The sequence below is a fragment of the Filobasidium floriforme genome (assembly GCF_021052385.1).
Source record: "Filobasidium floriforme strain CBS 6241 chromosome Unknown HD553scaffold_20, whole genome shotgun sequence".
Classification (NCBI taxonomy): Eukaryota; Fungi; Basidiomycota; class Tremellomycetes; order Filobasidiales; family Filobasidiaceae; genus Filobasidium; species Filobasidium floriforme.
This window is the reverse complement of record NW_025763641.1, coordinates 14,942-24,666: the sequence shown is the minus strand read 5'-3', so window position 1 is coordinate 24,666 and position 9,725 is coordinate 14,942. Positions and strand designations below refer to the sequence as shown.

The 9,725-nt window shown below is 52.9% G+C and overlaps 4 protein-coding genes across 4 annotated transcripts; 2 read left to right on the top strand and 2 right to left on the bottom strand.

The window, feature by feature from the left end:
- Positions 1 to 303: 303 nt before the first annotated feature.
- HD553DRAFT_316293 (uncharacterized protein) lies at positions 304 to 2,657 on the bottom strand. The gene is made up of 4 exons (XM_046180603.1): positions 2,466 to 2,657; positions 1,733 to 2,294; positions 948 to 1,073; positions 304 to 866 (listed from the first exon to the last, which is right to left on the bottom strand). The coding sequence occupies exons 1-4, from the start codon at positions 2,594 to 2,596 to the stop codon at positions 762 to 764; spliced, it is 924 nt and encodes a 307-aa protein (XP_046034212.1). The 5' UTR covers positions 2,597 to 2,657; the 3' UTR covers positions 304 to 761.
- Positions 2,658 to 2,917: 260 nt separating this feature from the next.
- HD553DRAFT_351830 (localization spliceosome protein) lies at positions 2,918 to 5,629 on the top strand. Its single transcript, XM_046183647.1, has 6 exons — positions 2,918 to 3,200; positions 3,468 to 3,534; positions 3,658 to 3,909; positions 4,102 to 4,329; positions 4,440 to 5,485; positions 5,610 to 5,629. The coding sequence occupies exons 1-5, from the start codon at positions 3,178 to 3,180 to the stop codon at positions 5,286 to 5,288; spliced, it is 1,419 nt and encodes a 472-aa protein (XP_046034211.1). The 5' UTR covers positions 2,918 to 3,177; the 3' UTR covers positions 5,289 to 5,485; positions 5,610 to 5,629.
- A 259-nt stretch (positions 5,630 to 5,888) lies between these two features.
- HD553DRAFT_344517 (uncharacterized protein) lies at positions 5,889 to 6,667 on the top strand (the record flags this gene model as incomplete). Its single annotated transcript, XM_046182995.1, has 2 exons — positions 5,889 to 5,922; positions 5,988 to 6,667. The coding sequence occupies 2 exons, from the start codon at positions 5,889 to 5,891 to the stop codon at positions 6,665 to 6,667; spliced, it is 714 nt and encodes a 237-aa protein (XP_046034210.1).
- Positions 6,668 to 7,361: 694 nt separating this feature from the next.
- On the bottom strand, positions 7,362 to 9,024 carry HD553DRAFT_316288 (uncharacterized protein). The gene is made up of 5 exons (XM_046180602.1): positions 8,668 to 9,024; positions 8,492 to 8,564; positions 8,269 to 8,386; positions 7,760 to 8,168; positions 7,362 to 7,682 (listed from the first exon to the last, which is right to left on the bottom strand). Exons 1-5 carry the CDS (start codon positions 8,849 to 8,851, stop codon positions 7,591 to 7,593), a joined length of 876 nt encoding a protein of 291 aa, XP_046034209.1. The 5' UTR covers positions 8,852 to 9,024; the 3' UTR covers positions 7,362 to 7,590.
- Between the last annotated feature and the right edge of the window lie 701 nt (positions 9,025 to 9,725).

Below are 9,725 nucleotides of genomic sequence, written 5' to 3'. Positions count from 1 at the left end.
TTGTCAGCGATTTATGATATGCCAGCTCGTGGATGGGCCTGTAGATCCGAGGAAGCGAGAGACTCCGAAAGCCGGGAACGACGACGAATGAGGTCGAGAGCCGGGAACGATGACAAGGGAGATGGTCAAGTCCAGACCGTCTCCTGGTTCCGAAATCGATCGCTTCTCGACCATGTGCAGGTTCGAGCCGTCGCTTCTCAGTCAAAGCATCTCAAATATCCTCTCGTGAGCGCAATGGAGGATGGTGAAGGGGGTGTAGAAGAAGACGAAGGGGCGGTCCGGTTCACATGTGAGCTTTATTTTTGCAGCATAGATTTGACCATGCCATATCGAAGATCTGTCTTACGAAGTCAAGCTCATTTTTCAGGACATGCTTCATTGAGGGTACAAGGGCGCACTCTCACACGAGAACTGGAAAAGCAACCGGCAACCTGTTCTTCTCTTCCCCATTGACCACGAATGGACGAGCTCCGTATCGCCTAGTACCGTCTAGAATCACCCAGGAACGCTTTGGTTTTGGGGGCTAAGCTGATTTACCCATCCTTAGGATTTGAGTCACGGCCGCGCTGCCTTTCTTCCTGATCCTCGCCTCCTCCCTGAACTCGTTCATACCCGCCGGTTTTATCCTTTGGTATAGGCTCGCCGCCAAGTCACTCAAGTAGCTATGCGTGTATTCTATATCATCGCATATATATTCCCTGTCTCGACGCTTGAGAATACAGAGAGGTCGATTCTCAGCTGACCGTCCTTGATCTTGATCTCTAAGCTCTCAACCTGCTGGCCAATCGATCAACCTGGACGTCCCTCAACGCGTTCTTGCCGATGTACGCCGAGACGAGGGCGAGTCCGAGGAAGGGCGGCAAGAACTGCTCGTCGTCAAGTTGAACGCAAAAACTTTGAAATTAGCAATCCCACGAGGTTGGACGGCTGGATTTTACTGTACTGACGGTATAGATCCTCCCATTGATCCAATACTTGACGATTAGACCCTCGAGCCCCAAAAGGGTGAGGAGGAAGGAATATCCGTTCCGGGTCGGACTCGGGGTCTTCCTGCCAGAGAGGAGGTTGGAGATCTGTTGTTGGTTTAACCGAGTGGGAGTTTCGTATGTCCGCGACAAGCCGATTTTCGAGTCGTCACCGAGGAGAAAGAGCCGATGCAGGCCAGATTCGTCGCAGAGAGGCAGGGTAGTGTAACATGGTGAGGCCGTGCCGGAAAGAGGTGTCAATCCGAACAAGGCGAGTTCCCGTGTTTGCATTGTCACCGACATCGAAAACGAGGCCGAATGATGGCGAGGGGTAGATTTCGTTCAAAGGCGAGGTATGAGAGCGATCAGGTGACATGATGATGGATAACGAAAACAAGATCGAGATCGAGAGCAAAGTCAAAACGCAAAATCAGTCACTTGCGGTCTTATCACAGAACACGATCAAGCGAGACGAGCACGACCCCTTCCCAAAACCTAAACCCGACCCCGCCTCCATAAGCATAAGGTGACGAGCAGAACTGACGCAATCACGCTTATGATCGTGCTCAAGACACCATTTAAAGACGCGACGAGAACGGACGCTCGTCCTGATCAACAACCCAACACCGGCTCCTCCACACGGTGTCACACCGAATCAAACGATTCTCCACAACACCGCAGCACAGAGCCAAACCGAACCACCCCGAGACCCTCAAACCTCGAAACCTCGACCGACTCGAAATCGAACCCAAACCATAAAAACTCACCAAACCTCCCACCCAACCCGCCTGTACCAACAACACCAAACTCCCCAACAGGCCTACAACCCATCCGACCTGTTTTTCCCCCGTCGAAAAGGTCCACAGGATCTCTTCTTGCGGCCTAAACGCCGGGTCGAGCTCAGCCTTAGTGGAGAGTGCGTGTCGGTGAGGAAGGGGTGGGAGGAGACGTTTGGAAGGAAGGGAGAGGGTGAGGAGGTCCGACGAGTAGTAGGAAGGAGAAGAAGAACCGGAGGAAGAAGCCGAAGAAGAGGAAGTGGAGGGTGAAGAGAGCGTCAGGGAGAGGGCGAGGCGGCCGGAAGACCTCCGGAGCCCTGCAGGGAGTTGAGTGGATTTGAGGTCGAACCGCGCTTTGCCGTCTGATGGCTTGATGGGAACTTCGTAGATCCAGCTCTTGCCCCTCACTGCAATAACACCCGTATTCGTATCCTTTTCTTTGAACTCTAGATGCGCATACTTCGGCGGCGGAGTCGAGGTGGTAAAGGTCAAGCGAAGAATACTATCCGTCTCCAGGTCGATGGGTTTGTCTAAAGGTCGGTTCGGCTGGAGTCTGATCGACAGTTCGTGAGGGGGGAGGGGGGGACGAATATAGCAGAACAGAGATGAACAGAAAAGAGAAGAACAGAAAAGAGGTGGTTATCCGCGTTCAGTCAGGGACATTTCGAAAGGAAGAACCAGAGATAGAGATAGACATAAAGCTACAATAAGAACCCGGACTCACTTGAACGTCTTATCAGACCCCCCCGTAGCCGTGGTCAAGAGCACCTTGATATCCTTGACCTCGATGTCGATGGCGGACGCCCCGAGGGCGAGCAGGGAACACGCCGCGGTGAAGATGGTTGACCAGCGCATGTCTTGTCCGCTCTTGTTCTATCTGGCTATGTCTAAACGTAACACAGAGTGTAGTAGGTCGATGGACGAGTAGGTAGGTCATGGTCGTCGTGGTTAGCAGTTGTTGCTAGTTGTCAAAGGGGGAGGTGCTTAGGGTGACGTGGGACCGGGCAGAGATGGGTCAATGTCCGCGTTTCTTACGTTATATGCCGTCATGCTATTACGTGGGCAACGTTAAGAAAATAGCTTCATGTCCGCTCCCCCTCTCGCCATCACATCAAGTACACCTAACCGTCTAGATCTACCAACACTCACATCGGGATCCTATGATCGACTGGACAACCAGAACAACGACTCCTTACTACCTCACTCGACATATTGTGTCTGACAAGAGTAGTTCGTATCAAAATCCCTGCTTCTCTTTCCCGAATCCTTCAACGAAAACGCAAAGAAAGGACCATCAACAGATCAAATCGTAAACCAAACCAGACCAGAACCTTCGCCTCTCCTCGTCTCCAACTTCAAACTCCCACGGGCCACCTCCAATCAAGACAAGAACAGATACCAGATAACAGATAGAAATAAGGAGATAATCAGTCAAGATGGGTGGCGGTGATCTGAATATGTAAGCACAAGCTTGTTCTGGTCCGGGCGCGTTGAGCGGTCAATGTCTGGGTCTTTTCGGGATGGCTGACTCGATTCTTGCTCTTCTCGTGCCTATTCCGATCCTTTTTCCTGCTTGCCATCAATATCGTCGTCGTCATCGTCGTCGTCTTCTTCTTCATCGTCGTCATCATACTCGTCGTCTGGGTCTCTGTTTTATCGATACGGTCGACGGTCGTCTATGCTGCGGCGATACGGTCGTTGTCTGCGGCGCTGGGTGGTGACGCAGGAAAAAGTCATGGCACCCCGTGCTCTTGTCCAACCAGGCGAGGGTATGGGAGGTCGAGAAGAAGGCCGTAAGTACCCGCTCTTTTCTTCTTCTTGTTCTTCCAGGTTTCTTTGTTCGACAGCATGAAGTCCTACCAGAAATACTAAAACAACTCTCAAAATCTCTCTTTCAAATGACATAACACAAACAGCACGAAGAGAAGAAGAAACTAGACCAGCTCCGGAAAGAAATAGAAGAAGAACGACAACTCCTCGAACTTCAACGTCTGCAAGAAGAATCTACCGGTCGGAAACGCGTGGAGAAACTAGATTGGATGTATGCGTCACCGGCTACTGCGGATGGGGGCGCGTTGGGAGGGGCCAAGTTGGGAGAGAGGCAGATGGAGGATTATTTGTTGGGGAAGAAGAGGGTGGATGAGGTGTTGAAGTTGAATGAGGAGAATGTGAGTAGACAGGTTGATTCTTGTTATTTCTGGACGTCCCGCTCGGAGTGATATTGTTGACAAGTACACCTTACCCCGCTAACTTGCCTGTCATTCTTTCTTTCCATATTCGGCATGCATCTCTGACCCTTACACCATGATTACCACACCGACTACATACTTACACCACCCGACGACCAACCCCCCCGGCAGATCGGCGCCACCTCGGAAAAATTCCAAGCCGTCCAATCCGCCAACGACGCCCTCGACCTCGCCTCCAAGATCAGGGAAGACCCCATGTTGGCGATCAAGCGGCAAGAACAGGTGGCTTATCAGGCCATGCTCAACGATCCTGCGTTGAGGAGGCAGGTGAAAGAGATGAAGAGGCAGAAGGGGGAGAGCAAGGAGGAGAAGCGGGAGAGGAAGAGGAGGGAGAAGGAGGTGCGTCTACGTCTGCTTTAAGAGGCCGAGTCTCGAAGGAACGGGACGATACGGAGAAAGCTAACGTCCCGTCGTCCTGGTGCTGATACTGCTCGCGGTCTGGTGTGTAGGAGAAGAAGGCCGCCAAGAAGGAAGAAAAACATTCCCGTCATCACCATCATCATCACGATCGACATGACGGCCGATCCCGTTATTCGGACGACGACCACGGTTCGCGGTCGGACGAGCGCGATCGGTATGAACATCGACGTTCCGAGCGACCGCGTTCGAGATCACGTTCCCCTCCCCGTCGAGACGATCGGGATCGAGACGCACGGGACCGGTCGTACGCCTCGAAATACGATTCTCGTGATCAGGATCATCGTCAGCGTGGGAGTGCGTATGGAGGCTATGGGCGGGACGAACGGGATCGTTCAGGACCTGTACCGTATCGACGAGGAGGGAGCAGGTCGAGATCGAGGTCCAGGGACGGGCGCGGTGGCGGGCGGACAGATCGGGATCGTCATAGCAACGTCGGTGGAAACGGTCGGGCGGACGACCGAGCGTCTTCCCGGCCCTCGGCTCCTCCGGCACATATCCACCCGGCTCGACTTGCCAACATCCCCAACGCGCCGATCGATATCAAACCTACACCCGCTCAACTTTCTGGCTCGTCCGCCACAACCTCTACAACCAACCCATCCTCGGACCGAGCGGCCCGTCTAGCTCAGATGGCCGCCGACGCCGAATCCGCGACGACCTCCCGACTAGCCACGCTGGAAGCTCGCCGTCTGGAACAAGAACGACGAGAAGCGGACGAGGCGCGTGAGAGGGAAAAGTTTGGAAAGCAGGATACCAAGGGGGCGTACGTGAGGGAACAGGAGAGGATGATGTTGGGCGGAAGTCCGGGGGGTGCGGGTGGGTTGGGGGATGTGCTGGGAAGACGAGGAGGCAAGGGGTTGATCAGGGAGGACGTTTGAAGGGTGTGGGCTGGTCGTTTGTCGGTTCTATATTATCGTCATGGTTGACGTTGTATGATATTGATTTTGTCGTCGCTATCGCAAGCTAGGGCACTGAAACCTGAGACGACTGTCGAGACCGCGGCCAATTGCACACCACAGTGTCAGTGACTCTGTCTCAGTGCCGCATCGGTGATACCTCGCAGGCCTTTCGGATGGTGAGCTCACCTGATCGCGGCGTCCGCCCCTGATGCCGTCCTCAGCTGGTTGACCAGGAGGACGTCGATGACGATCTCGTGCTAATCGATCTTGACTCCTTTGTTATCGTGTTTCATGGCGCAGGGGCTAGCACGTCATGCTGCGAGACCGCCTGCAGACAGATAGCGAGTCCTGCAAGGCAGCTCGTCACCTGACACAGTTTGTCACTCCTTTGTGATGCTTCTCCATTTGACACCGCCTGGCCTCATGTACTGTGTAAGCACAGGAGAGGCATATATATACTCAATTGGAAGAGGGACAATGATTGCCATCCCCCTTCCTCCATTTGCGTTTTTCCTATCTCTTCACACAAAACACAAACGACTTCCTCAATACGTGACTCCGCTCTACCCAATCTTCATCATGTCCACCGATACCCAAGCAATGCCTCAAGGAAGTAAGTTACCCCCCAACGGAATATGTCATCTATTGCATTGCTGATATACTTGCATTCGACGATAGAAGAGCCCCAGTCCCGACCAGTTCTTAAGTTGCTTGAGTTTGAAGAGATCAAATTCCAAAGAAAGACTGATTGGCGGGGGGAAATTGATAAAGACACTTGGCCCAAATTGACGGAAAAGATGAACAGCATCATCCAGGACGAGATCGCCGAGCTTAGGGAGATTTTGGAGGGTGTCAATGGTGCAGAGTTCAGGGAAGATTTTGGGAAGAAGGCCAGACAAGTGCTGTCCAACAAAGAGAGCGAATCAAGGAGAAATGCTCTTAGGAAGAAAGCAGAACAAGGTCTGCCGAGCAAATATCATCATACAGTGAAGGTCTTGTTTGCAACCACAGTCCTCGATTCGTCTCCGATCGAGGTGAAGATAGCTTTGGAAATCACAGTGACAGAAGGGTCCACCCCCAAAGCCCCTCAGTCTGCTGCAGGTCACTCAGGCACAATTGTTTGGTTTTTCGGCTTGCAGAAATACACGGTCAATCTGCCTGAGGCCGACTACCAGTTCATGAACGCAGACAATGACTCAGATGACTCATTGAGCGACATGGGCGACACCAGCGAACCAGAAGGCTCCCACTCCAATAACTTAGATCCAAGCGGACGTCCAAGCTACACCGGCTACACCGGCTACAGCATGAATCCGTCGTTTCAGGGGGCGTCTAATGCATACAGCATGTGGGGTTAGATGATGTCCCACAACGATCTTTTGCATATACGACCGTGTTCTCGCTTTGTACTACAATACGTTGCTTGATTCGAATCATATTGTTCTTATCCGCCCCGGCGAAAAACCTGACCGGATTCGCGACTCGACTGTCCCACTATCGAAGACTCGTACTGTATGACGACGACATGGGGTCCGTTACATACGCTTTGTCTCGGGAAGCCAAGAAAATCGGCCCCAACTCAATCGAGACGATAGCATATCACATTCAATCTGCCATGGTCATTCTCGTTGTCAACGTCATCAGCATCATCTTCATGCTGCATGATGGACTTTGACAAGCTTATCGACTAGACGACGACAGATGACCCTTCCGATTCCCAGGAGCTCTACCAGCGACACAGAGAGACTAAGATAAAGCCGACTTATCCTTCGACGACAATGTTTAACGACGGGACTCTCCCTTTGCCGATACATATATCATTAGCGCTAGCCCAGCGCAAAGGACTCCGTTTTCGCATTCTTGCAGGACGATCCCGACTCGTGACTTGGGCTCTTCAAAGTGACTTGAAGATTCGGACAGCGAGTATCCGGACGCGGAGAAGGAGCGAAGTCTAGGACACGACCGTAACAAATAATGCGAACGATGAAAACATCTCCAGTAGTCGATGATCGCGAAGGTGTCCATCTCATTGATTCAGATATTAACCGCTACGAGTAATCTAGCTAACTCCCGTATGCGTAACCCATAGATTTCCATATTATGATCTATACTTCTAGCTTCTAGAACAGATTGGTATTCAAATGTCTTGTTCACGACCAGCAAGTCAATACCTAAACCCAAAAGAAATGCCGAGATGAAACCCAAAATCGAAAAGGAAAAAAAATAAAGTCGGAAACTCCTCGGAAACTGTCTGGTTGGGTTACGCCATCCCGGGCAAAACCTAGTAGAGACCCCTTCGACGGCCAGCAACGCCCTTTGGTACGCAGGTCTTCCCATCGGCCGACAACTTGTGAGCGCGATCACATCGTTCGACTACGACACGGAGCAGGGCATGACTATCAGCTCAACTCGGCATTCGATAACGCCCATGCCTCGCGCGCTCGACTCACTCTGACAAGTGCTCTTCACACACTGAACATCAGCCACCCCAACGAGCTCGGTGCAATCCGCAGTTCCTGGCAACCCGGGACAACCTCCACAAGCGTACAGTTCGCTCGTCGTGTCGATGCACCTAGACAGCCAGCCGGTCTTGGTCTTCAAGGGACAGGCGGTGTAACCAGCATCACAGATCATCGAAGACAAGTCGACCTGGGAAGCCGTCAGAGCTCGACGTTTCCTCTTCATTTCCGAGGGGGAAGAAGGGGGAGAGGTGATCGTCGAGGTTACGGCTGTTGTGGTCGTAGCAGCGGCAGTGGTGGAAGTAGCAGCGGTGGTGGAAGTGACCATGGTCGTCCTAGCGTCGGATCCTACGATACTGAAAATGTCTTCCCTGACGTAGAGCGTAGGCCTGACACCGAACTGTCATAGTAACGTGCGAGCAAAATGAACCGCTCTAAGAATCAGCTTATGGGGCCTTGCTCGTTCGCGCACTTCATCTGTTAGCAATATCTCGACTCACCCTCAAGGTTGTGGAGAAATCACTCCCGTCCGGTCCAGCTGCTAGGGCAGTCGCAGCCATCGAACCTTTCGTGACGGGACACGTCGAAGTGTACGTTCCGGCCGAGGAGAATGGAGCGCTGATTACGATTACGATGGACGAGAGCAGGTATGGTATGATGAAGGGTTATCAGCGATCGTCTTGAGGAACGAAACGGATATATCGCAGGGTACTCGGGACTCACGATGTACAAGCCTGTTGAGCGCCCGAAGAGTAATCCGTGAATCGGATGCTTTGTACGGGAACACCCACGCAGTCTGTGCTCAGCGGTGTGAAAAGTAATACGAGTTGGCCCGTATCAGCTTTTGATACCCCTCGCTGCTCGAAGCTCCTGCGACACAAGACACGACAACCACTCACACTGCGGGTTGTACGTATACGTGACCGTAAACGAACTCGTATCGCTGACATCGTAATCGTACACGTCCTGGTAACTGGGAATGTTGATCGAGTTCTGACAGTTGACGATCTGCGTTTGGGTCTGCGCTTGCGCGGCGGTGGCGAGGATTGCGGCGGTCGCGATGAAGGAGGAGAGTCGGAGCATGTTGTGCGGAGGTGGAGGGAGGCTGTAAAGATGACGAGGCGCGTGGTCGGATGGGCTGAGATGTGTTGTATGGTGGCCGTGCGAGACGGTGTGTCGAAAAGAGTGTGTGCGCTTAGGGGTCTAGGTCGAAGTGAGGGAGAGTGTAAGGACGAAGAAGGGCTTTGACCGTATGGGCCGCGGGAGGGAAGAAGGTGGTCCGCAGGAAGCGACCGCCGAAATCCGCTCTTCATATATCTATATGACCTGCATCCTGGACCTCTCACTCGTCTCATTCTCGATCTGACATTAATCCAACCGGGATCGAAACGTCTGAAAGGCTGAAAATTTTCTACCGAGAGACAGGTTCGCTACGCCTTTTGATTAGCCTCCTGCACGGTCAAGGTCAAGGTTTGTTGGGGACCACGTCCCTGTTGAAGATGTGTCGTCGTTTGGCCTTTCTAATCCCAAGGACGATCAAGGTTAACCGATGTATCAATCCGGATTGAGGCCAACAGTTCGCTCCTCGCCCCTGGCATTGCGGCATTAGCGATAGAGGGAAGAAGTCGGGCCCGAAAGGGCGAAGGATCATTGTGTCAGATCAGCCCCTTTCACAGGCGTCGACGTATACGTTAGGCGAACGACCACCCGGTTTGACACTGTGCGGATCTCCCGATCTCCCATCAATCTCTTGGCCTCTGGTCGCTGATCGCGCGGGTCGTCTCGTCCGGATCGACGCATAACCTTAAATCTCGGTCGGCTCGGCAGTGGCGTTCCTGGATAGAACCTTAGGGGAACCGAGTCTGGCGCGAGAGGGAGAGGACCCGATGGCCGAGGTCGGGAATTCCTGCAGTCGGAACTTTCTTTGCCTCCCGTGCGTGTTTCAAGCGAGCGAGGG

Coding starts and splice junctions, on each gene's coding strand:
- HD553DRAFT_351830 (XM_046183647.1), top strand. CDS start 3,178: ATGGGTGGCGGTGATCTGAATAT. Junction 3,535..3,657: donor GGGAGGTCGAGAAGAAGGCC/GTAAGTACCCGC, acceptor TAACACAAACAG/CACGAAGAGAAGAAGAAACT. Junction 3,910..4,101: donor TGAAGTTGAATGAGGAGAAT/GTGAGTAGACAG, acceptor CCCCCCCGGCAG/ATCGGCGCCACCTCGGAAAA.
- HD553DRAFT_316288 (XM_046180602.1), bottom strand. CDS start 8,851: ATGCTCCGACTCTCCTCCTTCATCGCGACCGCCGCAATCCTCGCCACC. Junction 8,565..8,667: donor GTATACGTACAACCCGCAGT/GTGAGTGGTTGT, acceptor CGCTGAGCACAG/ACTGCGTGGGTGTTCCCGTA. Junction 8,387..8,491: donor GCTCAACAGGCTTGTACATC/GTGAGTCCCGAG, acceptor AATCGTAATCAG/CGCTCCATTCTCCTCGGCCG.
- HD553DRAFT_316293 (XM_046180603.1), bottom strand. CDS start 2,596: ATGCGCTGGTCAACCATCTTCACCGCGGCGTGTTCCCTGCTCGCCCTC. Junction 2,295..2,465: donor GGGTCTGATAAGACGTTCAA/GTGAGTCCGGGT, acceptor ACTGTCGATCAG/ACTCCAGCCGAACCGACCTT. Junction 867..947: donor TCAATGGGAGGATCTATACC/GTCAGTACAGTA, acceptor GACGACGAGCAG/TTCTTGCCGCCCTTCCTCGG.